Source organism: Micromys minutus, assembly GCF_963924665.1.
Source record: "Micromys minutus genome assembly, chromosome: 2".
In the NCBI taxonomy this organism is placed as follows: domain Eukaryota; kingdom Metazoa; phylum Chordata; class Mammalia; order Rodentia; family Muridae; genus Micromys; species Micromys minutus.
Genome location: NC_137971.1, coordinates 106921421 through 106945951, shown reverse-complemented (window position 1 = coordinate 106945951; position 24531 = coordinate 106921421). Strand labels below are relative to the sequence as shown.

General features: G+C 35.9%; 2 protein-coding genes across 2 annotated transcripts in view; one reads left to right on the top strand and one right to left on the bottom strand.

Moving 5' to 3' along the window:
- Positions 1–1066, top strand: part of LOC308417797 (olfactory receptor 14C36-like) — a gene marked incomplete at both ends in the record, with an annotated part of 31928 nt that extends 30862 nt beyond the window's left edge. Inside the window, 2 exon segments of the mRNA XM_080913083.1 lie at positions 166–397; positions 908–1066. Of these exon segments, the coding sequence (XP_080769209.1) occupies positions 166–397; positions 908–1066 (391 nt within the window).
- A 16278-nt stretch (positions 1067–17344) lies between these two features.
- Positions 17345–24531, bottom strand: part of FOLH1 (folate hydrolase 1) — a 67528-nt gene continuing 60341 nt past the window's right edge. Inside the window, exons 16-19 of the mRNA XM_080911620.1 lie at positions 23820–24084; positions 22755–22836; positions 20933–21025; positions 17345–17948 (exon numbers count right to left, since the gene is read on the bottom strand). Coding sequence (XP_080767746.1) covers positions 17759–17948; positions 20933–21025; positions 22755–22836; positions 23820–24084 — 630 coding nt within the window. The 3' untranslated portion in view covers positions 17345–17758. The remainder of the gene's footprint in view (positions 17949–20932; positions 21026–22754; positions 22837–23819; positions 24085–24531) is intronic.

The following is a 24531-nucleotide window of genomic DNA, read 5'->3' as shown; positions in this document are numbered from 1 at the left end:
CAATTGGGCCATTTTGAAAGAGAATATCTAATCTTTCCTTTCTCAGGTCGAGGCGTTAGAAAACAATCATTAATCCGCCTTTTCACTGGGCACTAGCAGAGGTATGAAAATCAAGAGCATCTGCCACTGTGGCTGACAATTGATTTAAGGCTGTGCCTGTTAAAGCTCATTGATAGTTTGCACCGTTTGTACTGATGTTGAGAGTGCAGGAGCCGAGGCTGTAAACAAGACAGCCACCGCAGCTGTGACAATCAACCTGACAATGATGGCAGAAATCCTGAAATCTCTCCTTTTCCTAAACAAACTTAAGCTACTGGGGGCATCCACCGGAACAGGAACAAAGCGGAGCATGCAAGTATCTAAGGCAAAAGGATACATAGCCGCGTCCCAGCATAAGGTAGAAAACAATTATTCGGGGAGCAATCTAATCTATCTTGGCCTTGTGTCATGATAATATTACTTACTATCCATATAAATGGGGGCCACAAACACACGCAGGTGTTGCTGAGTAATTTGTTCTCTTATAGGTTGTATATTTTATATTGGATGTTGCCAAGCAAAACTTCCTGAATTTTTACCAGCTTGTATTCCTGCAGCAACACCACCCTTCCAATCAAAACTCAATTGGCCCTTCTCACTATATACTCCTTGAATCATGGACATAGGGGAAAGGTCAGTGCAGCTACCATTAATACCACAAAGGAGCCACTGATTAAAAGGTTTAGCAGCAGCCTTGCCAGGATAGAATCATCAGTAGAATCATCTTGAGACTTGGCAACCTCCGTTATGAAATTCTTCCTCGTAAGGCCTACAGGCACCCAGAATGGATTATCTTCTTCCTGTGGAAAAACACAAATAGCTCCCCTGGATCTTATTAATATAAGATCCGGCACTTTCCATTGACTAGTCAGTACATCCTTCCATTTTACAATCTCTTTTGGTGTACTTGGCTCTGAGCAGTGACGCTTGGCTGCAGTTTGACCATGGTCATCAAGATTTAAAGAGAGCCATAGAAACAGCTGTTCTTGTTACTGAGGGCAGAGCCTTGTTGAATGGAGCCAAGTAAGCACATCTGTGACTCCAAGGATGGTCTGGAGCTTAAATCCATCATTAAATAGGCAGCAGTGGCATCGGCTTATATCTTAGGAGGCTTCTGTAAGTTTCGTAAAATTAGTAACTGAGCAACTATATCACCTTCAGAAAAGAGGATTCGCTCCGAGAGCTAGAAAATAAAACCTGGAGCTCTCCTGAGTGTCCATGATCTATCACTGCGGGGAGAACAATGACCCCTTTCTGGCCATTGGAATGTACCCTATTACCAGGCCTAGGCTGTCATTGGGTAAAGACCCTTCATAACATGTAGGAATAGGCTGAACCCCCATCTCTGGCATTAACAAAAATTGGGTGGCGGATCGGAGGTCCAATCTCGTGGGTCCTCCTGTGCTTCTGCAGACTGGGGAATCCTGGACTGAGGAATCCACCTGTGAGGGGCGTGGGTCCCATATGTTTTGGGGGCCTGAGGCCAAAGGCCCCAAAACATGTTTTTTAGAGCGGAACCCTTGCCTGTTGACTGCTGAGGTAACGGTGGCAGAGCTCGACCCTGAAGGTCTTTTATAGAGCGGCACTCAGTAGCCCAATGATATCCCTTTTTACACCCTGTGCACAGTCCTGGTAATCTTTTTTGTTGTTGTGCCTGACAATTTCTCTTTAAGTGCCCAGGTTTTTCACAATTACAACAGACCTTCTGGCCTTTTTGTCCCAGGTGCCACGTACTCTGAATTATTGCAGCCTTCACTGTTTTCTGCCAGTCTCCTGGAGTCATAGCCAGAATGGCAATCCTCTCGACTTGGGAAATAGTAAAATTGGCACTAACTCCATAATTACAGACTGACTCGGCAAGTTTCTTAATTTGAATATATTCTACTGGTGCATGAACACGGCCTCCATCGTCAGCCTCAAACACCGGAAATGCCTGCCTTATCTTTTTCTGCTAATCTCTAGTAAGGAAGGAATCTGAATAGAATCTTTCTATATAAGGTGGAGGGGTGTTGGAGCCTATAGGCCGGGAAACCGCGTGGTTTCCACCTCCCACTTTCTTCTGTTTTTTACTCAAGCTGTTAGCTCATAGTTCATTTGGGTGGCATCTTTCTTCTTCATAGCAAGCTGCCTCATCTTCTAAATCCTCTTCCTATTGTGAAGGGTTTTAATTCTCTAATTTCTTTTTCGGTCCCTTTATCCTTTGAGTAGAGGAAGCCTAATGATGTGGTCCAGATACCTTTATATCCAGCCACTTTGTGCAAGTTGTTTATCAGCTGTAAAAGTTCTCTGGTAGAATTTTTGGGGTCACTTAAGTATACTCTCATGTCATCTGCAAAATGTGATATTTTGACTTCTTCCTTTCCAATTTGTATTCTTTTGAACTATTTTTTCTTTCCACTTTGTATCCCTTTGACCTCTTTTTGCTTTCTGATTGTTCTGGTTAGTACTTGCAGTACTATATTGAATGAGTAGGGAGAGAGTGGGCATTCATAGCTAGTCCCTCATTTTAGTGAGATTGCTTCAAGTTTTTCACCATTTAGTTTGATGTTGGCTACTGGTTTGCTGTATATTGCTTTTATTATGTTTAAACATTGGCATTGAGTTCCTGATCCTTCCAAGTCTTTTAACATAAAGGAGTGTTGAATATTGTCAATTGCTTTCTTAGCTTCTAAAGAGAATATCGTGTATGTTTTTTCCTTTGAGTTTGTTTATATAGTGGATCACGTTGATACATTTCCATATATTGAAACATGCTGGGGACCACATACCATGACAGGGACTGCCAACCCTGGCCTGAATGGAGACATCTCAGATGCCTGACACACGTTCTTGTGAAAAATTATGGTTTCTGGGAACCTGAGAAGCAGAAGACACATGCTTCTAGGGGATCTACTATCTGAAATAAGAGCCTACCTACAGCAGGCCTGGATGGAGCCATCTCAGTAGCCCATGGCAGCTCTTCGTTAAAAATCTGTGGTCGCTGATAATTGGATAGTAGCCCCAGAAAGCTCTGGATACCCAAGAAAGAACTCACAGATCATATGAAGCTCAACCCCCCGCCCACACACACACCAAGTAAAGGCCAAAAAGTTGAAGCCTCAGTCCTTCTTAGAAAAAATAAACAAAACAAAGAAACAATAAGTGTATAGCACCCTCTCAGAGTGGGGTACACCTAGACTTTAAATCACTAATAATTCAAGAACTAAGAAGATAGCTTTGCGGCAATTTTTGGTAGTTAAAAATCATTATGTTTAACCTTTACACACCAAAAAAAAAAAAAAAAAAAAAAAAAAAAAAAAAAAAAAAAAACTTTGACTATTTCAATATTATGTTTTGTTTTACATATACTTTATGACCATTGTAAATAGTAAGATTTCAATGCATACTATCAAACCTTTAAAAAATCAAGTACTGACAAAAATATATTCATATAGTTTTACACTAAAATGTTTTTAATAATATGCACATGGATCTCTGGTTTATTTTTAAATAAAATTATAAAAAAAACCAGTTGTTTCTATTTCTCCTAACCTTAGTTCTGTACAATGACTGTATAGGTTTGATTTGTGTGTGATTACTTTTATTTGGCCTAGGTGTGCATAATTTTTCTACTATATCTGAATTTCCTATTTCTTTCTCCTTTTGCTCAGGTGGATTCTGTGAAACTAGAATTTCCTTGATATAATGATTCTTAAAAATTTGTAATTGAGGCACAGGGGCACAGCACAGCACAGCCCTAATGACCCAGGTTCATTCTATGTGTTTTCAACTTGGAAACAATGTAATAATTGCACAATGGTAGTTCCATATGAATGGAATTGCAAAGAAGGTTTGAAGAAGATATTAGAAAATGAATTAGAACATTATGACCCCAAGAAAAGAAAAAGTATTGAAGTTATAAAATAAGTTTTGTACAACATTTGAGAAAGGTTTCTAGATAAGAAAGTATAGAATGCTTAAAATTATATACTAGTAAATCTAAGTTAAAATGCTGGGATTCTTAAGAGAATCATGTGTGCAATGTACAGGAACAGAAAACTGGAGGAACTACTGAGTTAAGTGTTTACTTGATTCTTTCTGGCCACTGCCTGGAAGATTTGCTCATGTCATTTATCATTAGAGATTTACAAGGAATGCAAGTATCTGACTTCAGAGCTCTCTTGTATTCATTGGTGATGTTTGTGTCTAAGACTCCTGACTTCTTTACTAAGTTTTCTATCTTCAGGATTGTTGTTATGTTTTCTTTATCCTTTCCATTTTTGCTTTTAGATTTTGGATGGTCTTGTTCCTCCATCTGTTTGCTTGTGTTTTACTGTGTTTCTCTAAGGGCTTAAACTTATTTATCTGTGTTTATCCCTATTTCTTTATGGTAGTTCATCATGGTCTGCTCCAGTCCCTCTATCATCAACATAAGGCATGATTTTAAGCCCAAATCTTTTCTGGTTTGTTGGAAAATAAACTACTTGCTATGGTGGGAGAGTTGGATTCTGATATTGGCAGGTTATCTTGTTTTCTGTTGCTTGGACTCTTGTGATTGTCTCTTGCCATCTTATTGTTGCTGTTAGTTGTTCTCCTCCCCACCTCCACCCCTGCCAGAGGCAGAAACAGGAAGATCTCTGTGAGTTCCAGAGGCCTGCACAGTGAGAGCCTGTCTCAAAAATAAACAAACCAAACAGTTTCCAAATTCCCTGCAACTTGAGTCTGAGACAGCGAGAAACATTTCAGACTCAAAAAGTAACAGGGAGCAGGAATGTTGGCTTCAGCATATGCCTTCTGCCTGCTATATCAGAATAGGAATGCCAGGGTATGCTGTCATGCCACTATCAATCAGGCACAGACACAGACAGGAGGAAATGTATATAAAGGTCTCAAGAAGTTAAATTCTAGTTAATCAAATAATCCTATTTAAAAATGTGGTATAAAGCTAAACAAAGAATTTTCAACCGAGGACTATCGAATGGCTGAAAAGCACCTAAAGATATGCTCAACAGCCCTAGTCATCAGGGAATTGCAAATCAAAATTACCCTAAGATTACACCCCACGCAAGTCAAATGGCTAATTTCAAATACTCAGGTGACAGCAGATATTGACAAGGATATGTAGACAGAGGAACAGTCCTCTACTGTTGGTGGGATTATAAACTGGTACAACCACTCTAGAGTTCACACTCACAGTTCCTCAGAACATAGTACTCCCTGAGGGCCCAGGTCTACCACTCCTAGGCAAAACCCAAATGAAGTTCCAACATCTAACAAAGACACATGCTCAATCATGTTCATAGCAGCTTTATTTATAATAGCCAGAAGCTTGAAAAACCCAGATGTCCTTCAAGAGAGGAATGGATACAGAAATTGTATTATATATGCACAATGGAGTACTGCTCAGCTATTAAAAACAATGACATCATGAAATTCCTCAACAAATGGATGGAATTTGAAGCTATCATCCTGAGTGAGGTAACCCAGTCACTGAAGAACACACACAGTATGTACTCACTGGTAAGCTTATACCACCTCCAAAGACTTGGAATACCCATGAAACAATTCATAGAAATTATGAAGCTCAAAGGGAAGGAAGGGCAGAGGTGGATGCAAGAGAACAAACCACTCATGAGAGGAAATAATGGGACAAATAGAGGACCAGCGATTGGAGAAAAGATCATCAAGTGACTGCCTCAGCAGGGATCCACCACATATGCAGCCACTATACCCAAGCACTATTGCTGTTGTCAAGTAGCACTTTCTGACAGGAACAAAATATGAGTGCCTCCTCAGAGGCTCTGCCAGATGTTAGTCGGTCTTGTTGTCTCTGAATGGACCTTGTCACTCCTGTATGACTGTGGGCCATGGTCTCTGGAGGGAGGATTGTACTGGGTGTTCAGCTCTCTCTGGACAGACTATGAATTCCAATGGAGATGGCCTTTCTCTAGCTCAGTGTGTAGATGGAGGCATGAAGGCTACAGACACAAGCGGTAAGGTAATGCCTGTGCCCATATAACCATTTACTCTTTCCTCACCACCTTAGCATTTCCCTACAAAGGGGTATTGTGCTTTCCCAAAACCAGGAACCACTCCTTTAATTTGTTTTTAACAAGGTCATGCTCTGCTAAATATGTGGCTTGAACAATGGGTCCCTCCATCTGTAGTCTTTGATTGGTGGTTTAGACCCTGAGAGATCTTTGGAGTCTAGTGGGATAATTTTTTTCTCTTACAGCTTTATTTTAAGAAAAGGAGAGCTACATGTACAGATTTTTAAAGACATTTTGCAATAACACATTATGAATATTTTTTGTCCGTACTTAATTATTTTAGAGGTTTGACAGTATGCATTGATATCTTACTAATTACCATAAGTATAAAGTGCATGTAGAGAAGAAGGTAACATGGAAACAGTCAAAGTTTTCTTGGTGTGCATAGATTAAACATAATGATTTTTGAATACCAAAAAATTGCCAAAAGGCTATATTCATAGCTCCTGAATTATTAATGACTTAAGGTCCAGGAATACCACAATCAGAGGGGGTGCTACACACTACTTTTTTTTCCTAAGAAGATCTGAGATTTTCACTTTTGTTCTTTGCTTTTCTTTAGCTTCGTATGGCCTGAGAGTAGTTTCTGGGGTATTCAGAACTTTCTGGGGCTAGTATCCAATTATTAGTGACTGCATATAATGTTTGTTCTAATGTGTGTTCTAGATTACATCACTCAGGATGATATTCTCTAGATGCATACATTTTCTAGGAATTTCCTAAAGTCGTTGTTTCTAATAGCTGAGTAGTGCTCTATTGTGTAAATATAGCACAATTTTTGTATCCATTCATCTATTGAAGGCCATCTAGGTTCTTTCCATCTCCTGGCTATTATAAATAGGGATGCTATGAACATTGTGGAAAGTTTTCCCTACTTTCTCTTCTAATAGTTTAAGTGTACCTGGTTTAATGTGGATATCTTTGATCTACTTGCACTTGAGCTTTGTCCAAGGAGATAAGAAAAGGTCTATTTTCATTCTTTTGCATGCTGAGTGCCAGTTGAGCCAACACAATTTATTGAAGAGGCTGTCCTTTTTCCCTTGAATGTTTTCAGATTTTTTGTTAAAAATCAAGTGACCATATGTGTAAAGTTCATTCCTGGATCTTCTATTCAGTTCCATTGGTCAACCTGCCTATTTTTGTACCAGTACAATGTGGTTTTAAAGCAATTGTCTTGTAATATAGCTTGAGGACAGGGATGGTGATTCCAGCAGAAGTTATTTTTTTGTTGGTGTTGTTGAGTTGGATTTCAATATTCTAAGTTTATTGTTATTCAAATGAACTTGTAAATAGCTCAATCCAATTAATGAAGTATAGAGTTAGAATTATGATGGGGATTGTATTCAATCTGTAGATTGCTTTTGATAAGATGGCCACTTTTACAATGTTGATCCTTCCAATCGATGAGCATGGTAGATCGTTCCATTTTCTGAGATCATCTTCAATTTCTTTCTTCAGAGACTTTAAGTTTTTGCCATACAGTTCCTTCACTTGCTTAGTTAGAGTCACACCAAGGTATTTCGTACTGTCTGTCACTACTGTGAAGTGTATCTATTATCTATTTCTTTCTCAACATATTTGTCCTTTGACTAGAGGAAGGCTACTATTTTGTTTGAGTTAATTTTATATTCAACCACTTTGCTGAACCTGTTTATCAGCTGCTAAATTTCTCTGGTAGAATTTGTGGGGTCACTTAAATGTACTATCATGTCATATGCAAAGTGTGATATATTTTCTTTTTCTTATCCAATTTGTATTCTTTTGATTTCCTTGTGCTATCTAATTTCTCTGGCCAGGACATCCAGTACTATGTTGAATAGGTAGGGAGAGAGTGGGCAGCCTTGTCTAGTCCCTAATTTTAGTGGGATTGCTTCAAGTTTCTCACTGTTTAGTTTGATGCTTGCTATTGGTTTTCTGTATATTGCTTTTATTATGTTTAGGTATGGTCCTTGTATTCCTGTTCTTTCCAGGACTTTTAACATGAAGGGCTGTTGAAGTTTGTCAAATGTTCTCTCAACATCTAGTGAGATGACCATGTGGTTTTTATTCTTTGAGTTTGTTTATATGGTGCATTACATTGATGGATGTCCATATATTGAACCATCCCTGAATCCCAGGGATGAAGCCTACTTGATCATGTTGAATGATTGTTTTTACATGTTCTTTGGTTTGGTTTGCAATTATTTTGTGGAGTATTTTTGCATCCATGTTCATAAGGGAGATTGGTTTGAAATTCTTTTTCCTTGTATGATCTTTGTGTGGTTTAGAAATGAAGGTTAGTCTGGCTTCAAGGAATGAGTTGGATGGTGGAGCATCTGACTCTATACTGTGGAATAGTTTGAAGAGTAATGGTATTAGGTCATCAATAAATGTCTGATTGAATTCTGGTCCTGGGCTTTTTATGTTTGGGAGGCTTTTTATGACTGCTTCTATTTTTTTATGTATTATGGGATTATTTAGATAGTTTCCCTGTTCCTAGTTGAAATTTGGCATCTGGTATCTCTCTAGGAATTCAACCATTTCCTGAGATTTTCTATTTTTGTTCAGTATAGTCTTTTATAGTAGGATCTGATAATTTCTTTGATTTCCTGTGTGTCAGGTTTATGTCTCTACTTTCATTTCTTATTTATTTAATTTGGATAATCTCTTCTTGCCCTCTAGTTAGTCTGGTTAAGGGTTTATCTGTATTTTTGATTTTTCTCAAAGAATCAGTTCTTGGTTTTTTTGATTCTTTGAATGGTTCTTTTTATTTTTATTTGGTTAATTTCTCCTCTGAGTTTGATTATTTCTTGCCATCTACTCCTCTTTGGTGTATCTGCTTCCTTTTGTTCTAGAGCTTTCAACTGTGCTGTGAATTGCTATTGTATGCTTGCTCCAGTTTCTTTGTAGAGGTACTCAAAGCTATGAGTTTTTTTCTTAGAACTGCTTTCATTGTATTCCATAGGTTTGGGTATATTTTGCTTTCATTTTCACTAAATTCTAAAAAAAATTCTTAGTTTTTTTTTTCTATCTTTATTCTTTGACCATGCTATCCTTGAAAAGAGCATTGTTCAGTTTCCATATGTATGTGGGCTTTTTGTTGTCTTTGCTGTTATTAAAGACCAGCCTTAGTCCATGGTCATCTATAGGATGCATGGGAGTATTTCAATCTTCTTTTATCTATTGAGGCTTGTTTTGTGACTGATTATATGGTCAATTTTGGAGCATGTGCTGTGAGGTGCTGAGAATAAGGTGTTTTTTTTTGTTTTAGGGTGAAATGTTCTATAGATGTCTCTTAATTCCAATTGGTTCATAACCTGTGCTAGTTTCATTGTGTCCTTGTTCAGTTTCTTCTTCCATGATCTGTCCATTGATGAGAGTGGGGTGTTTAAGTCTCCCACTATTATTGTGTGTGGTGCAATGTATGTTTTGACATTTAGTAGGGTTTCTTTTATAAATATGGGTTCTCTTGTATTTGGAGCATGTATGCTAAAGATTTAGAATTCCCCCTGATAAATTTTCTCTGTAATGAGTAAAAAGTGTCCAACTTCATCTTTTTTGATAATCTTTGGTTGAACATATACTTTATTCGATATAAGAATAGCTACTCCAGCTTATTTCTTAGGTCTGTTTGCTTTGAAGGTTTTTTCCAGCTTTTTACTCTGAGATAGTGTCTGTCTTTGTCTCTGAGATGAGTTTCCTGTATGCAGGAAAATGCGGGATTTTTTTTTTTTTTAAATCCAGTCTGATAGTCTATGTCTCATTTTTGGGAAATTGAGTTTATTTATGTTAACAGACATTAAGAAATAGTGATTGCTGTTTCCTGCTATTTTTGCAGTTAAAGTTAGATTTATGTCTGTGTGTCTTTCTTCTTTTGGTTTTTCTTGTTTAGTTATTTTCTTGCTTGTTCTAAGGTGTAATTTTTCTTCTTGTGATGGTTTTTTTATCTATCAGTTTTGTAGGACTGAATTTGTGTTCAGATATTGTGTAAATTTTATTTTTTCCCAGAATATCTTGGTCTCTCCATTTATGGTGATTGACAGTTTTCCTTGATATAGTAGCCTGTGCTAACATTTGTGTTCTCTTAGTGTCTGTGTGATGTATGTCCAGGATCTACTAGATTTCATAGTCTCTTTTGAGAATTTGGGTGTGCTTCTCTTTGGTCTGCATTTATATGTTACATGTCCTTTTTCCTTTATTGTTTTTGGAATTCTTTCTTTGTTTTGAACACTTGTTGTTTTGATTATTGTGTGTCAGGAAGAAATTCTTTTCTGGTCCAATCTATTTGGGGTTCCATAGGCTTCTTTTGTGCTCATGGACATCTCATTCTTAAGGGTAGGAAAGTTTTATTCTACAATTTTGTTGAAGATATTTATTGTGCCTTTTAGTTGATATTCTTTGCCCTCTTTTATTCGTATTATCTTTAGGTTCAGTCTTCTCATTGTTTCCTGGATCGCTTGTACATTCTGGATTAGGAGCTTTTTGGATTGTTTTATCTTCTCTGATTGCTCTGTCTATGTTTTTTAATGTAGACTTTGTCCTCTGAGATCCTTTCATCTCTTGTAATCTATTGGTGATCCTTGTATCTTTGACTTCTGATTGTGTTTTTTAGGTTTTCTATCTCCAGAGTTGTCTCTTTTTGTGTTTTCTTTATTGTTTCTATTTCCATTTTCTATTCATTTGTTTGTTTGGTTTTGTTTTCCTGTAGTTCTTTGAGTAATTTTTGTATTTCCTCTTAAAATCCTTCTACTTTTTATGTGTGTCCTCCTGTAATTATTTAATGGAGTTATTCACATGCTTATTAAATATCTCCATCATCATTCTGAAGTATGATTTTAAGTCTGAGTCTTATTTTTTAGAAAGTTTAGCAATCCAATAATTGCTGCAGTGGGAGAACAGGGTTATGATGTTCCTAGGTAGTTGTGGTTTCCATTGTTTAAGTTCTTTCATCTTCCTCTTGCCCTCTTTTAATCTGTGATTATATGATTATATGTGGTCTCATTTTCAGTGACTGGTACCTGTCTCTCCTGTGGATCTGAGGGCCCATGGGCTCAGGACCAAAATTGTTTCTGAGTGTTTGGGTTTTTGAGGGCAAGCAGTGAGTTCTGGTGGCAGTGACTCAGCTCTGTCTTTGTGGGCTCAGGTGTGGGAGCTCTTGTGAGGCTATTCTGTGAGCTCGGCCCTGTGCCCACAGGTCCTGAATACTACTGCATTTGTCTCTTTCTCTAGACCAAAAATGACCCTTTTCCAGATAGCACAGTACTCTCTGCTCTCTGAAAATTCCCTGGACCTATGTGCCAGGTTACCCTTTGATCCAGGTGTAAGAGGGCCTTTGGAGCTAATCTTCAAACAGTGCCTTTTCCGGGAAGACCCCGGTTCCCACTGACAAAGGCCTAGGCTTTACTGTGGGCTGGAAAAGAATATTTTCCACAAGTACTGCCAAGCACTCTCTGTGCTCTGGTTTCTCACAGAGCAATCTCATCAGTCCTGTGTCCCTGGATCTCTGATGGTTCTGGTGGAAAAGGGCCTGTGCATTTAGTTTGTAGGCACAGGCTTTCAAGGCAGGTCTGTCAGATAGAGATCTTGCCCTTACTCTGGGCCAGAGGGTGTGGACAGCTGCAGGGTGCTGCGCGGTGCTGTGCCCTGAAGATGACGCTGGTTTCAGCCTTCCACCTTGATGGCAAGTGCTCTCAGTCATAAACAAATCCTTATTTGGCTGTGCCTGTTCAGCTTGCCTGCTTCCGCATTGCAGCAGCCTATCTGCAGGGCACACATGGCTAAGGGGGGTTGGCAGGCGCAAGGGGATTTAAGCCTGTGCCGGCATTCACCTGGGGCAGAAGCTGAAGCAGAAGCAGAACCTTGTTCAAGGATCCTGAATAAACTGCTTGAAGATCTTCCCCTGGTCCTGTCTTTTTTGCTGGTCGAGGTTGGGATAGACAAGAGGGCAGCTTTTCCATGAGCACTGCCTAGGCCTCTCTGTGCTTTGGTTCCTCACAACACAATCTGTGCCTGTGCCCCAACGACATTTTATTTATTCATTCTGGCTATTATAATTAAGGTTGCTGTGAACATAGTGGAAATTGTCACTTGCTATATGTTGGAGAATCTTTTGGGTATATACCCAGGTGTGGTATAGCTGGATTCTCAGGTAGTACTATCTCCAATTTTCTGATGAACTGTAAGACTGGTTTTTAGAGTGCTTGTACCAGCTTGTAATCCTACCAACAATGGAGGAGTGATACTCTTTCTCCACATCCTGGTCAGAATCTGCTGTCACCTGAGTTTTTGATCTTAGCCATTCTGACTGGCGTGAGGTGAAATGTTAGTGTTGTTTTGTTTTGCATTTCCCTTATGATTAAGGATGTTGAATATTTCTTTAGGTGCTTCTTATTCTCCAGTTGAGAATTCTTTGTTTAGCTGTATCCCATTTTTAATAGAGTTATTTGATTCTCTGGAGTCTACCTTCTTGAGTTCTTTTTATACAATTGATAATAGCCCTCTATTGGATATTGGATGGGCAAAGATATTTTTTCCCAATCTGCTGGTTTCTTTTTTCTCCTATGTAAATTTGGATTATGTCTTTGTGTCCTCTTGTTAGTCTAGTGAAGGGTTTATCTAGCTTATTTTTCTCTCAAAGAACCAGCTCCTTGTTTGTTCACTTTTTGTGTATATATATATATATATATATATATTTGGTTTCTACTTGGTTGGTTTAAGCCTTGAGTTCATTTCTTGAAGTCTACTGCTCTTGGGTGTATTTCTTTTCTTTTTCCTATTTTGTTCTAGAGCTTTCATATGTGCTGTAAAGCTGCTAGTTTATGCTCTCTTAAGTTGCATTTTTGGAGCATTTTTAGATATGTGTTTTCATCCTATCACTGTTCTTATTATGTCCCATATGTTTGAGTATATTGTAGCTTTATTTTAATTAAACTCTAAAACATTTTAAATTTCTTTTTTCATCTTTGATCAAATTATCATAGAGTAGAGCATTGTTTTTTTTTCCATGTATATGTAGGCTTTGTGTTGTATTAGTTGTTATTAAAGAACAGATTTAGTCTGTGATCTGATAAAATTCATACAATTATTTCCATCTTCTTGTATCTATTGAAGCCTGTTTTGTGACAGATTATATGTTCAATTTTGGAGAAGGTACCATGAAGTACTGAGAAAAAGGTATATTCTTTTGTTTTAGAATAAAAAGTTCTATAGGTATTTGTTAAGTATATTTGGTTCATAAGTTTCATTAGTTTCAGTGTGTCTCCATTTATTTTCTGTCTCCATGATCTGTCCATTGATGAAAGTACAGTGTTCTAGTCTCCCACGCTTATTTTGTAAGTTACAATGTGTACTTTAAGCTTTAGTAAAGTTTCTTTTATGTGGGTGCCTTAAACTTGGAGCATAGATGTTCAGCATTGAGAGTTCATCATGGTAGTTTTTGCTTTGATAAGTATAAAGTACCCTTTCTCATTCTTTTTGAAAATTTTTGTGTGAAAAGTTATTTTTATTGGGATTTAGAATGGCTACTTCAGTTTGTTTCTTGCAACCATTTGTCAGTGAGGTTTGCTTCTTGTATGCAGCAAAATACTGGGTCCTGTTTACTTTTTCAGTATGCTACTCTATGTCTTTTTATTGGGGAGTTCAGTACATGATTTAAACAATATTAAGGGAAAGTGTTGTTTGCTTCCCATTATTTTTGTTATTAGAGGTAAAATTAGGTTTGAATAGGTATTTTCTTTTGGGTTTGTTAAGCTGAATATCCTACTTACTATCCTGTTTTTCTAGAATGTAAATTCCATCCTTGTGGTGAAGCTTCCTATCTATTATCTTTTGTAGTGCTGGATTTCTGAAAATTTATTGTTTAAATCTTGTTTCTTTTATGAAAAAAATCTTGATTTCTTCATCTATGTTAAATAAAAACTTTGTTGGGTAAATAACCTGGGCTTATATTTAGGTTCTCTTACGGTCCACGTTACCTCTGCCTAGGATCTTCTGGCTTTTAGATTCTTTGGTGAGAATTCGGCTGTAATTGTCATAGGTCTGTTTTTACTTGACCCTTTTTTCTTAGAGCTTTTAAGATTCATTGTTTCATGAACTTTTTTTCTGATTATATGATGGGAGGAATTTCATTTATGGTCCAGTCTGTTTGGAGTTTTGTAGGCTTTATGTATGTTTATGGGCATCTCATTTTTGGTTAAGGAATTTTTCTTCCATAATTTTGTTGAAGATATTTACTGACCCTGTAGGGAAATCTTTTCTCTCTTCTATATTTTTTATCCTTAGGTTTGGTCTTCTCATTGTGTGTTGTTATTCCTGGATGTTTTGGGTTATGGCCTTTTTGCATTTTCCATTTATTTGAGTGTTGTATCAATGTTTTCTATGGTATCTTCTGCACCTGAGATTCTCTGTTCTATCTTTTGTAGTCTGTTGGTGATGCTTGCATCTATTTCTCTTCATCACTTTCCTAGGTCTTCTATTTTCAGGATTGTATCCCTTTGTGATTTCTTTATTGCTTCTGTTTCCATTTTTAGATGCAGAATTGTTTTTTTTCAATTTCATTACCTGTTTGGTTGTGTTTTTGTGTTTCCTCTTTAAGGGTTCTACCTGTTTACCTGTATCTGTTTAATAGAGTTGTTTATGTCCTACTTAAAGTGTTCTATCATCATTATGAGATGTGATTTTAAATCAGAATCCTGTGTTTCCTGCATGTGTTGGGGGTATTCAGGACTTGTTGTGGTGGGAAAACCGTGTTTTGATGTTGCCAAGATGCCTCATTTTTTGTTTCTTAGGTTATTACTTTTGCCTCTCACCATCTGGTTACCTCTGGTGTTAGTTGGTCTTGCTGTCTGTGACAATAGCCTATACCTTCTGTGTGCTCGTGAACCTCTGGCTTAAGTCTTTCAGCACTCCTCAGATAAGAGCTATATTCAGGTGGGATTTGGTTTGGGAGTGCTGTGTCACAGGGTTAACTTTGGGGTGCAGAATCATCCTGACACTAACTTCTCAGTGGTTCCAGAGTCCTGTGATCTCCATGAAGGTCTCTCTTTTGACAATTTTTGGAGCAAAAATGTTCATTTAACTTGTGGATTTAGGAGTGACAGCACTTCTGGAAAACCAGATCTTTTTGGGCAGGCTTTAGGTCTAGAAAGGCATGCCAGAGAGTCAACTCTGGGGAACATATGAAGACTGGAAATACCACTGAAGCTCTTATAAAAGGTAGCATTTAATTGGAGATTACGTACATCTTCAAAGTTTTAGTACATTATTATCATAGTGGAGACCACAGCGGCAGGCTAGAAGATATGGTGCTAAAGAAGTATATGAGGGGGCTTACATCTACTTCTTTATACATCAGGAAAAAAACAGATATTGGGCCTGTCTTGGACTTTTGATACATCATTGCACCTCCAATGACCCACTTTCTTGAAAAAGAACACACTTACCCAGGATAAATGTCTAAATTCTTCTCCAGTAGTGCTACACACTTATGGCTAAACATTGACATATATTAGTCTATCAAGGTCATTCTTACTCAAACCACAGCAGAAATATCTTACTTGGTTGGTTAGAGTTACTGTTAAGATATTTATATTATTTGAGAATATCGTGAAGATGTTGTGTCCTGAGGTTTTTTCTCAGTCTTGTTTGTTGTTTTTATAAGGAAAGACTACTACTTTTGTGAGTTAATATTATATTTAGATACTATGCTGAAATGCTTATGAGTTATAGGTGGTTTACAATGCATATCTTAGGGTTACTTCTGTATTCAATCATATCTTCTGCAAATAAAGATGCTTGATTCTTTCTTTCCAATTTGTATATACTCAATTAATAAGTATTCTTATTGATATGTGTAACTCTTCAAGTAAATTACATAGGTATGGAGAGAGCAGACAAACTTTTCTTGTTGCTGATTTGAAAGTTGCTTTTGGTTTCTGTGCATTCCATTTGATATATTTGATAAAACTGCCTTTAATATATTGTGATATGTTGTATGAATGACTTTCATCATATATGAGCATTGAATTTTTAAAAAGCTGTTTCTACATTTAATATCATTATCATGTTAGTTTTGTTTTACAGTCTGTTTATATGATAGATTTTATATATTGAGTTACATATGTTGAAACATCCCTGTACCTTTGGGATAAAGCTTATTTGATTATAATGGATGATTTTTTGATGTATTCCTAGATTTTTTTGCAAGTATTTTACTGAGAATTATTTCATCTATACTCATAAAGAAAAATGATCTTTTTTTTCTCTTTCTTTGTTGGGCTCTTATGTAGTTTAGGTATCAGAATGACATTGTCCCTATAAAAGAGTTGACAACTAATATGTTAAATTGCTTATATGATCTTGATTTAACTTCAGTAGTTGATATCATGAAAATATTTTATTTTTAAAATTTTGTTATGTTTGGTAAAATACAGGTTTATAAAGTATATTCTTATAATTCCCAGGAAATCCTGAATGTTCTACATTATGCCCTGCTTTTCATTTCTACCTGTGTAAATTTGGATATTCTCTTTTTGACTTTTAATTAAGGAAGGTTTGTCAGTTTTATTGTCTCAATAAAGGAACTCTTTAATCGATTGGTTATTTGTATTATTTTATTCTGTTTAACATTGGGATGAAATATTTCATTCTTTTTTGTGTTGTTCTAGAGCTTTAAAGTCTGCTGTCACATTACTAGTATCACACACATGTGTATGTGTGCTTATACTTAGTGTTTATATATATATATATGTGTGTGTGTGTGTGTGTGTGTGTGTGTATTCCTTTTCTGATTGCAACAATTCAAACAATCAATGCTGATGATATAACTTATTCTTTCTGATGTTTTACTTGTTTATCACACAATGTGATTTTTTTTTGTTCAATCTGACTAAATGTGACATTTACTTATGTCAATGTAGTGTCACACAAAATCTGGTAAACTACAAGATTAACTAAAATTTAAATAGAAGAGATGGCAATGAAAAATACAAAATTACATATATGTTCAAGATATGTAATGAATACAGCCACTTATGGTGCATTCTATATAAAGGAAGGAAATGATAAAGATACAATGCAAGACCATGGTTATATTTGAGAGAAATGATGAAATTGTTCAGAAGTGCATGGTTACTGAGGATATATGTGCTAATCAATTATTAGCTGTCCATTCATGTTTTATATAATTTTCAGAAAATGACATTTTTCTTATTAAATAATTAAATTATTAATAAACTTTATTTATTAATAATTAAATAAGTAATTAAACTTTATAATACAGAGTAATGAGGTTTATAAGAAGTGAGAATTAATTAGAACTCATCTGATAGTATGGCTACAGTGATCTTCCCAGCCTTTGGTGGCCAGAGAACATATAGATGTCCAGGTGAAGCAGAATTTTGAACTATCCCAGGTGTGTTCTATAATAAAGTGATGCTTGTTTACATTGAAACAACAGGGTAGATTTAGAAAGTCTGTATTAGATTTCTGATAATTATCTGATATGGTCAAATGTGTCATTTTATTAGACTACTTACATTAGTTTTAATATCTGAATTTTAAATTTCGGAAATTCATGATGAAATTATAAAATAAATATTTTCCACTTTTGCCTTTTGAACCACAAGACTATTATTTGTGTGTGTGTGTGTGTGTGTGTGTGTGTGTGTGTGTGTGTTTGTGTGTGTCTGTGTATGTCATCTCCTAAATTGTGCTTAGGCTACTTCTTTCAGAGTCATTGCTGCAGCTTGCACTGTAAAGGCTGCAATAGAAATCTGTCTTTTCACTTCGCTCCAGGCCTTAGAAGCGTCGACTTTGCTATTAATATCAAAAAGAGCATCATAAATTCCTGGGAATGATTCTCCTGCATACTTGTTGTGGCTGCTTGGAGCATAGATGATATGCCTGTTGATAAAACATATCTCTGTCATATTTTACATACTTTTAAAAGCATAATACAAGAAAGCAAAGGCATTATACGTGTACATGATACTTGTGATTATCTGGCTTGAATAAGTCATTTGTTACCTGAAATTAAAATGCAAAAATCTCCAGGACAATTAATACAAGTAATTTTGCTTTAATGGATTACTGAAAGTGGTTAGGACTTATAAAAATAATAGTAAGGACAGTTAGCGTGAACTGTTATGTGACCCCTGTGAAAGTCTTTTGATGCCTAAAGGAGCCACTGACCTACAGGTTGAAAGACTGTAGCTAGCTTAGCACCATTAAGGGATATTTTTGAATATTCTTTATAGAATAAAACACAAAGACCCCTGACCCAGTTTCTAGCAGACATTTTACTCCTCTGAAATTGGCAAGATAAACATTTATTCTCTATTTCTTTAATTATTCTACCTCTCAACAAATAGAACATAATAAGGTCTGCTTATCCTATTTAAGGGCTCTATCTCCAAACTTTTCTACATTTCACCCATAAACTTGTTCCAAATATGATGAGTCACAGTGGGATTATCACAGCAATATTCCCACATCAGCACAAGTTTAACATGTCATTTATCTTGCTGTTACAGTATACCTCCCAAAATCAATATAAGAAAGGAGGAGTATTTTTCTCTCAAAACTTAAGGGCACAGACTACTATGGTGGAGGAGGCATTGCAAAAGAAGTGTGAGGAACCTAAGTATGTTGCATTCTGGGAGGTCGTGCCATAATGCTACATATACTAAATGTGTGAGACCTAATTTTATTTAAAATGTTGGTTGAAAATAAATGGCCTCATACCCAGTGGTTTGTCTTTTACTTGATGCTAAATATCATCAAATTGACTATAAGATTAACAATAATAGTCTTCAACAATCCAAAATGATTTGGAAGAATACGAATAAGGCTACAGGTATCATAAAACTTGATATCAAGACACAAAATAGAGCTCTGCTCCAAAAAAGAATGACACAAAACATCATAAGTACACAAAACTAGAAGAGAAATATATCTAGTAATAGCCCTTCACATTTACAAGAATGTCAAACATTTTTTTCATTGATGAAAAAATTCCCTCTTCAAAAAGTGGTGCTCAGTAAGCCAGATAACTGCATACAATTGCATCCTTGTCTCACTATGTAGAATAGTTAATTTCATAATAAATAAAAGACATATGTCCTCAAGTTCTAATAATGCTATAATAAATATAGAGAACATTTCAAGATGTAGACATTGATATAAAACAGAACTTTAGAAAAAAGAATTCAATGGGTAGCCACTGGTGCCAATAATTATCAAAGGTGATTTAATGAAATTTTAACAGTCATAGGAAGCAAAAAGAATAATCAATTGAAATGAATGCCAATAAAATTTGAGAAAAATCTTTACTAGATAAACATCTGCCAGATCACTGAAAATTAGAATATAAAACAACACTTTTATTTAATATGCAAACCCTGGCAAGTGAAATAAACATATACTTCTCAAAAGATGAATGGCAAATACCCAGTAAACAGAAAAAGTGTTGAGCATATTAATAATCAGGAAAATTTAAATCAAAATCAGCTTGGGATTCTTTCTCTCTCCAATAATTAACAAACCAGTAAAAATGCTGGTTAGATGTGTGGAGATGAGGAAATGTATACTGTAGGAATTAGAGTACATGTAGTCTATTTACTATGGGAATCAATATGAAGGTACTTCAAGAAATCAATAAATCAAACTGCCATATGACTCAATTACTTTACTTCTGGGGGCATTTTTGAGCTCTTTATGTACAACAGAGATAACTGCATAACTGTGCTTATTATAGCACACTTAATCAAATCCAATTGTGAAACCACCCTAGATATTAGTCAATGAATTAATGAAAAAGGTGGTACATATAAACAATGGAATTTTATTCAATCACAAAGAAAAATGAAATTATGCTCTTTGCTAAAAATGTGGATGCAAGTAGAACTAATCATACAAAATAAAATATGCCATACACATAAGGACAAATATATGATTTCTCTAATTTAAATTTTCTAGAATTATAAAAGATCCATGAATATTAAATGGGATATGGGAGGAATGAAGGAGAGTCTTATGACAGAGACAAGAGACAACATGAGGGTAGTGAATGAGACTGAGAAGAACAAAGTTTATATACCCAAATAAAATGTTTATATATAATATAATTCTATATAAACCCTATGCACAGTGAGTGTATATCACTAACATGGTTTAAATTTTAAAAATTAACTGAAACCAATATAGAAGAATGTTGGGAAGACTGTAGAACATATAGGCATAGGGGAAATTTTTCTAAAAAGAATACCAATGTCTTATGCTCTAAGATCAAGAATGTATAAATGGACCTCATAAAATTGCAAAATTTCTTTAAGGCAAAGGACACCATCAAGAGGACAAAACAGTAACTAACAGATTGGGAAAAGATCTTTACCAATCCTACATCTCACAGAGGGCTAATATCTAATATGTACAAAGAACTCAAGAAGTTAGACTCCAGAAAATCAAATAATTCTACCAAAAATGATGTACAGGGCTAAACAAATGATTCTCAACTGCAAAATATCCAATGGTCTAGAAGAACCTAAAGAAAGGTTCAACAACCCTAGTCATCAGGGAAATGCAAATTAAAACAACCCTCAGATTCTGCCTCACACCAGTCAAAATGGCTAAGATCAAAAACCCAGGTGAGAGCAGATGCTGGTGAGTATGTAGAGAAAGATGAATAATCCTCCATTGTTGGTGGGATTGCAAGCTGGTACAACCACTCTGGAAATCAGTCTGGCAGTTCCTCACAAACTTGGACATAGTACTACCTGAAGATCCAGCCATACCACTCCTAGGCAAATACCCAAAAATAAACATAATATTTTTATGCACTGTAAAACAACTTTAATCTGATATTATAGTATAAAATCAGCTTTCCTTACCTATAGAAAGGTCTCCCTGGTAAGCCTAAAGGATCAATAAATGCACGTTCCAGATACATTAGCTGGTCATTTATACTCCTCAGTAGTATGGGGCTAAATATGAAATTAATAAAGTTATACCTTCATATGTATATGAATACTTCCCAACAAACTGAAAGTTTATGACAAAATAAACCTCACTGGTGCATTTTAAATCATTATACCATGCAAATTAAGAAAATCAATAACATTATAGAAATTGAACTCATTGTATTTATATGTTTACAAATATTGGTAATAAAGTTTAGTGAAAAATGAAGTAATGAATTTTAAAAACATGAAAGGTATTCATTAGGTATGCAAGGAGGACGTTCCCTTCTCAGAGTTGAAGAGAAGGGGTACTGGGGCAAGGTGCTTGTAAGGAGGAGGACTGGGAATTGGCAGGCTGTGTTTGTGATGTAAAGTGAATGAATAAATAAACTAATGGGGAAATAAGAACATCAGTAATATAGGAACATATAATTTTGAACAGGTTGTATTTATGAATTTAGAAAAAGAACAACTTTAGTGAAAAATGAGATACTCATTTCTGAAAGGAGCAAAGGTCATATGGAAAATTCAAAGGGAGGTAAAGGTAGAAATGATAAAATTATAATATAATCTCAAAAAAAAGTAATGAATTAAAAACAAATAGCATGTATACTTGCCATATGTCAGAACTCCCATAAAATATTACTCAAATAAAACACAAACTATAAAACAGTAACATGCTGGTGGGAACATGTGATACTAACTTTAATGCATACAGAAATGAGACTTAGTATAGGTTTATAATTACTGTAAAGATTAGAGATCCTCATCAAATTGAAATGAAAAAAATCTATTAATTTCTATTAAGTTTATGCAAATTACAAATATTTAACAGGTAACATGGTATAATATTCTTTCTACTAAAGAATAATTTGTCAAATATATAGTTCTTAATTTATATTTTTATCAGCATCCATATATCATGGATAAAACATTCTTACAGATTTTAAGTTCCCAAGGGCCAATGTGTTGTTCAGGAGGAGGTTGTAATTGTAAACAAAAATAAATCAATGCAACTAAAAATCCACCAACAAGTCCTGGGTAACTCAACTAAATTTAGTACTACAATTATTCCATGATAAAATTAGTGAAAATTATCACATTAATAAATAGTATTATTTTATTCATAGTTTATCTATATTTTCATTTTATATTACTTTAAGTGACAATAACATGGAAGAATTCCTTACTTTTGTGAATGTTTTTATAATAAGTTTTAAATTAAGAGCAACCCTGCACATTATACAAGGTCATAACTTCATTTTGCAAACAAAGGATCAGTAGACATTTTGCAGTGAAACAATGTCAATATTGTATTATTTTCAAATTTTTCTTATGGTTTGTTTTTACACAGAATTAATCCTATTTGTTCAGCAATTCTATAAACATTGCTTTCACAGTATTTATGTTGAGAAGCAGCCTCTAAGAGTAAAGGAATCCACATGGAGAATGATGCTCAGAGAGTGAAAAAGTAGCAAATGTAACCAAAACATAGTCAAGCTAACATTAAAATTGCTAAATTGTATCTCATTCTTGGGTAGTAGGAAACCACTACCATCTAGTTGAAATTCAGGTCAGAAATAAAATTGGAGTGAGAAGAGATCATGAACAGGTTGCATTGGAGAGAAGACAGAAATATAAAATAATTTCCAAAGGTAGTTCAGTAATAAAAATGTGTTAATAATATTTTACATATATTTACATATATAATTATAATTAACCATATATATTGATTGATTGATTAAGGACATACTTGCTTTTGTCTAAGTCTTGTAGTCTCTTATTGAACTTGGATGCAACATCTGTAAAATTATTTACTGCAGAAAAGAGTGAATCTGAAATGTAAATCCAAATTAACAAAAACTGTAAGAACATGCAGAGCAGTGTCTCGCTGCTTCCCTGCAGCCCCAAACCAATCTAGCCTGGGATAAGTCAGGTAAACTTTCCACGTCCTGCCTCCTCAAATGTCCATGCCCTGTGGCAGAATTAACTCAAAACCCTACAAACATTGTTTAGTTTCAAAAGCAGGTAAGGTGAAACTGCCTGCAGTCTCAGCACTCCAGAAGCCAAAACAGGAATATCGCTCCAGCCCAAAAATTTAATAACGGCCAGCGTAAGATTTGCAAGTAAAAGAAACAAAGTCTCATGGTTTATAAAGCTCTCTATATGGATAATGATGTGAAAACAATATAGAAAACTATTTTATGAAGTATTAATATATTTTTGAGCATCTATGTAATTAAAAACAGATTTCAAGAAAAAAAAATTTCTGATCTAGAAGTAATGATGAGACATCCAGCCATACTGACACAGATGAGGATACTTGCAGCTAACCATCAGACTGAGCACAGGGACCCAATGGAGAAGCTAGAGAAATAACTGAAGGAGCTGAAAAAGTTTGCAACACCATAGGAAGAACAACAAAATCAACCAACCCAGAGCTCCCAGGGACTAAACCACCAAAGAGTACACATGGAGGGGTCCATGGCTCCAGCCACATATGTATCAAAGGATGACACTGTCTGCCATCAATAGGAAGAATAGCTTTTAGTCCTCAGAAGGCTGGTTTCCCCAGTGTAGGGGAAAGCCATGCGATGAGGTAGGAGTGAGTGGTCGGGAGTGGGAACATCTTCATGGAAGCAAGAAGAGTAGGAAGAGGAGATGGGACGGGGGAACAGGTATAACATTTGAAATGTCAATAGATAAAATATCCATTAAAGATGCCAGTAAATAAATGAAATATTACCCACACAGAAAAAAAAGAATGAGAAATTATAAGAAATACGGGAGTAAATTTGAAAGGCAAATTGTAACATACCAAATGATATCATGTACATGTTCATCTCTTGTGGATGATTCATTGAAATATTGAAGATTGTTTCAGCATGTTTCTTCAGAGCTATAGCATAACTTTGACAATCAAAGGGCAGCACTATAGAATTGGCCAGTTCAAATACCATTGCTCCTCGAACCTTGGCCACAGTGAGGTGATATTTAAAAGTTGGATCATAAAATTTTTCTACCAACTCATACGTTTCATATGCACTGTGATAGAGAGGATAGCTGTTGATGTTGTTAGTTTTCTAGGAAAAAAAAGAAACAAAATGAATCTTTTTAAGATAGCACATTTACATTGAGGGCAGAATGGGCACTCAGATCATCCGCCACCATGAGCAGCAGAGAATCAGGGAGACAGGCCTGGTGAGAAGGCTTTCTGACTAGCCAGGACACAAAGAGATCTGTGCAGACAGATCTCTGCCGAGCATGCAGAAACTGCATAGCCCCGCCCCAGTTGGGTTCAGGGAAGAAGTAACCCAGCATCAGGATATTCCCATTCCGAGGATGCTGAGTGCAGAATGGGCGCACAGACCATCCGCCACCAGGAACAGCAAAGATCCAGGGACACAGGCCTGGTGTGAAGGCATTCTTAGTAGCCAGGGAAAAGGAGATCCAGGGACACAGGCCAGGTACAAGAGAGAGGCAAGAACCAATCACTGACAACAAGACCACGTATAATCAAAGACAACAAG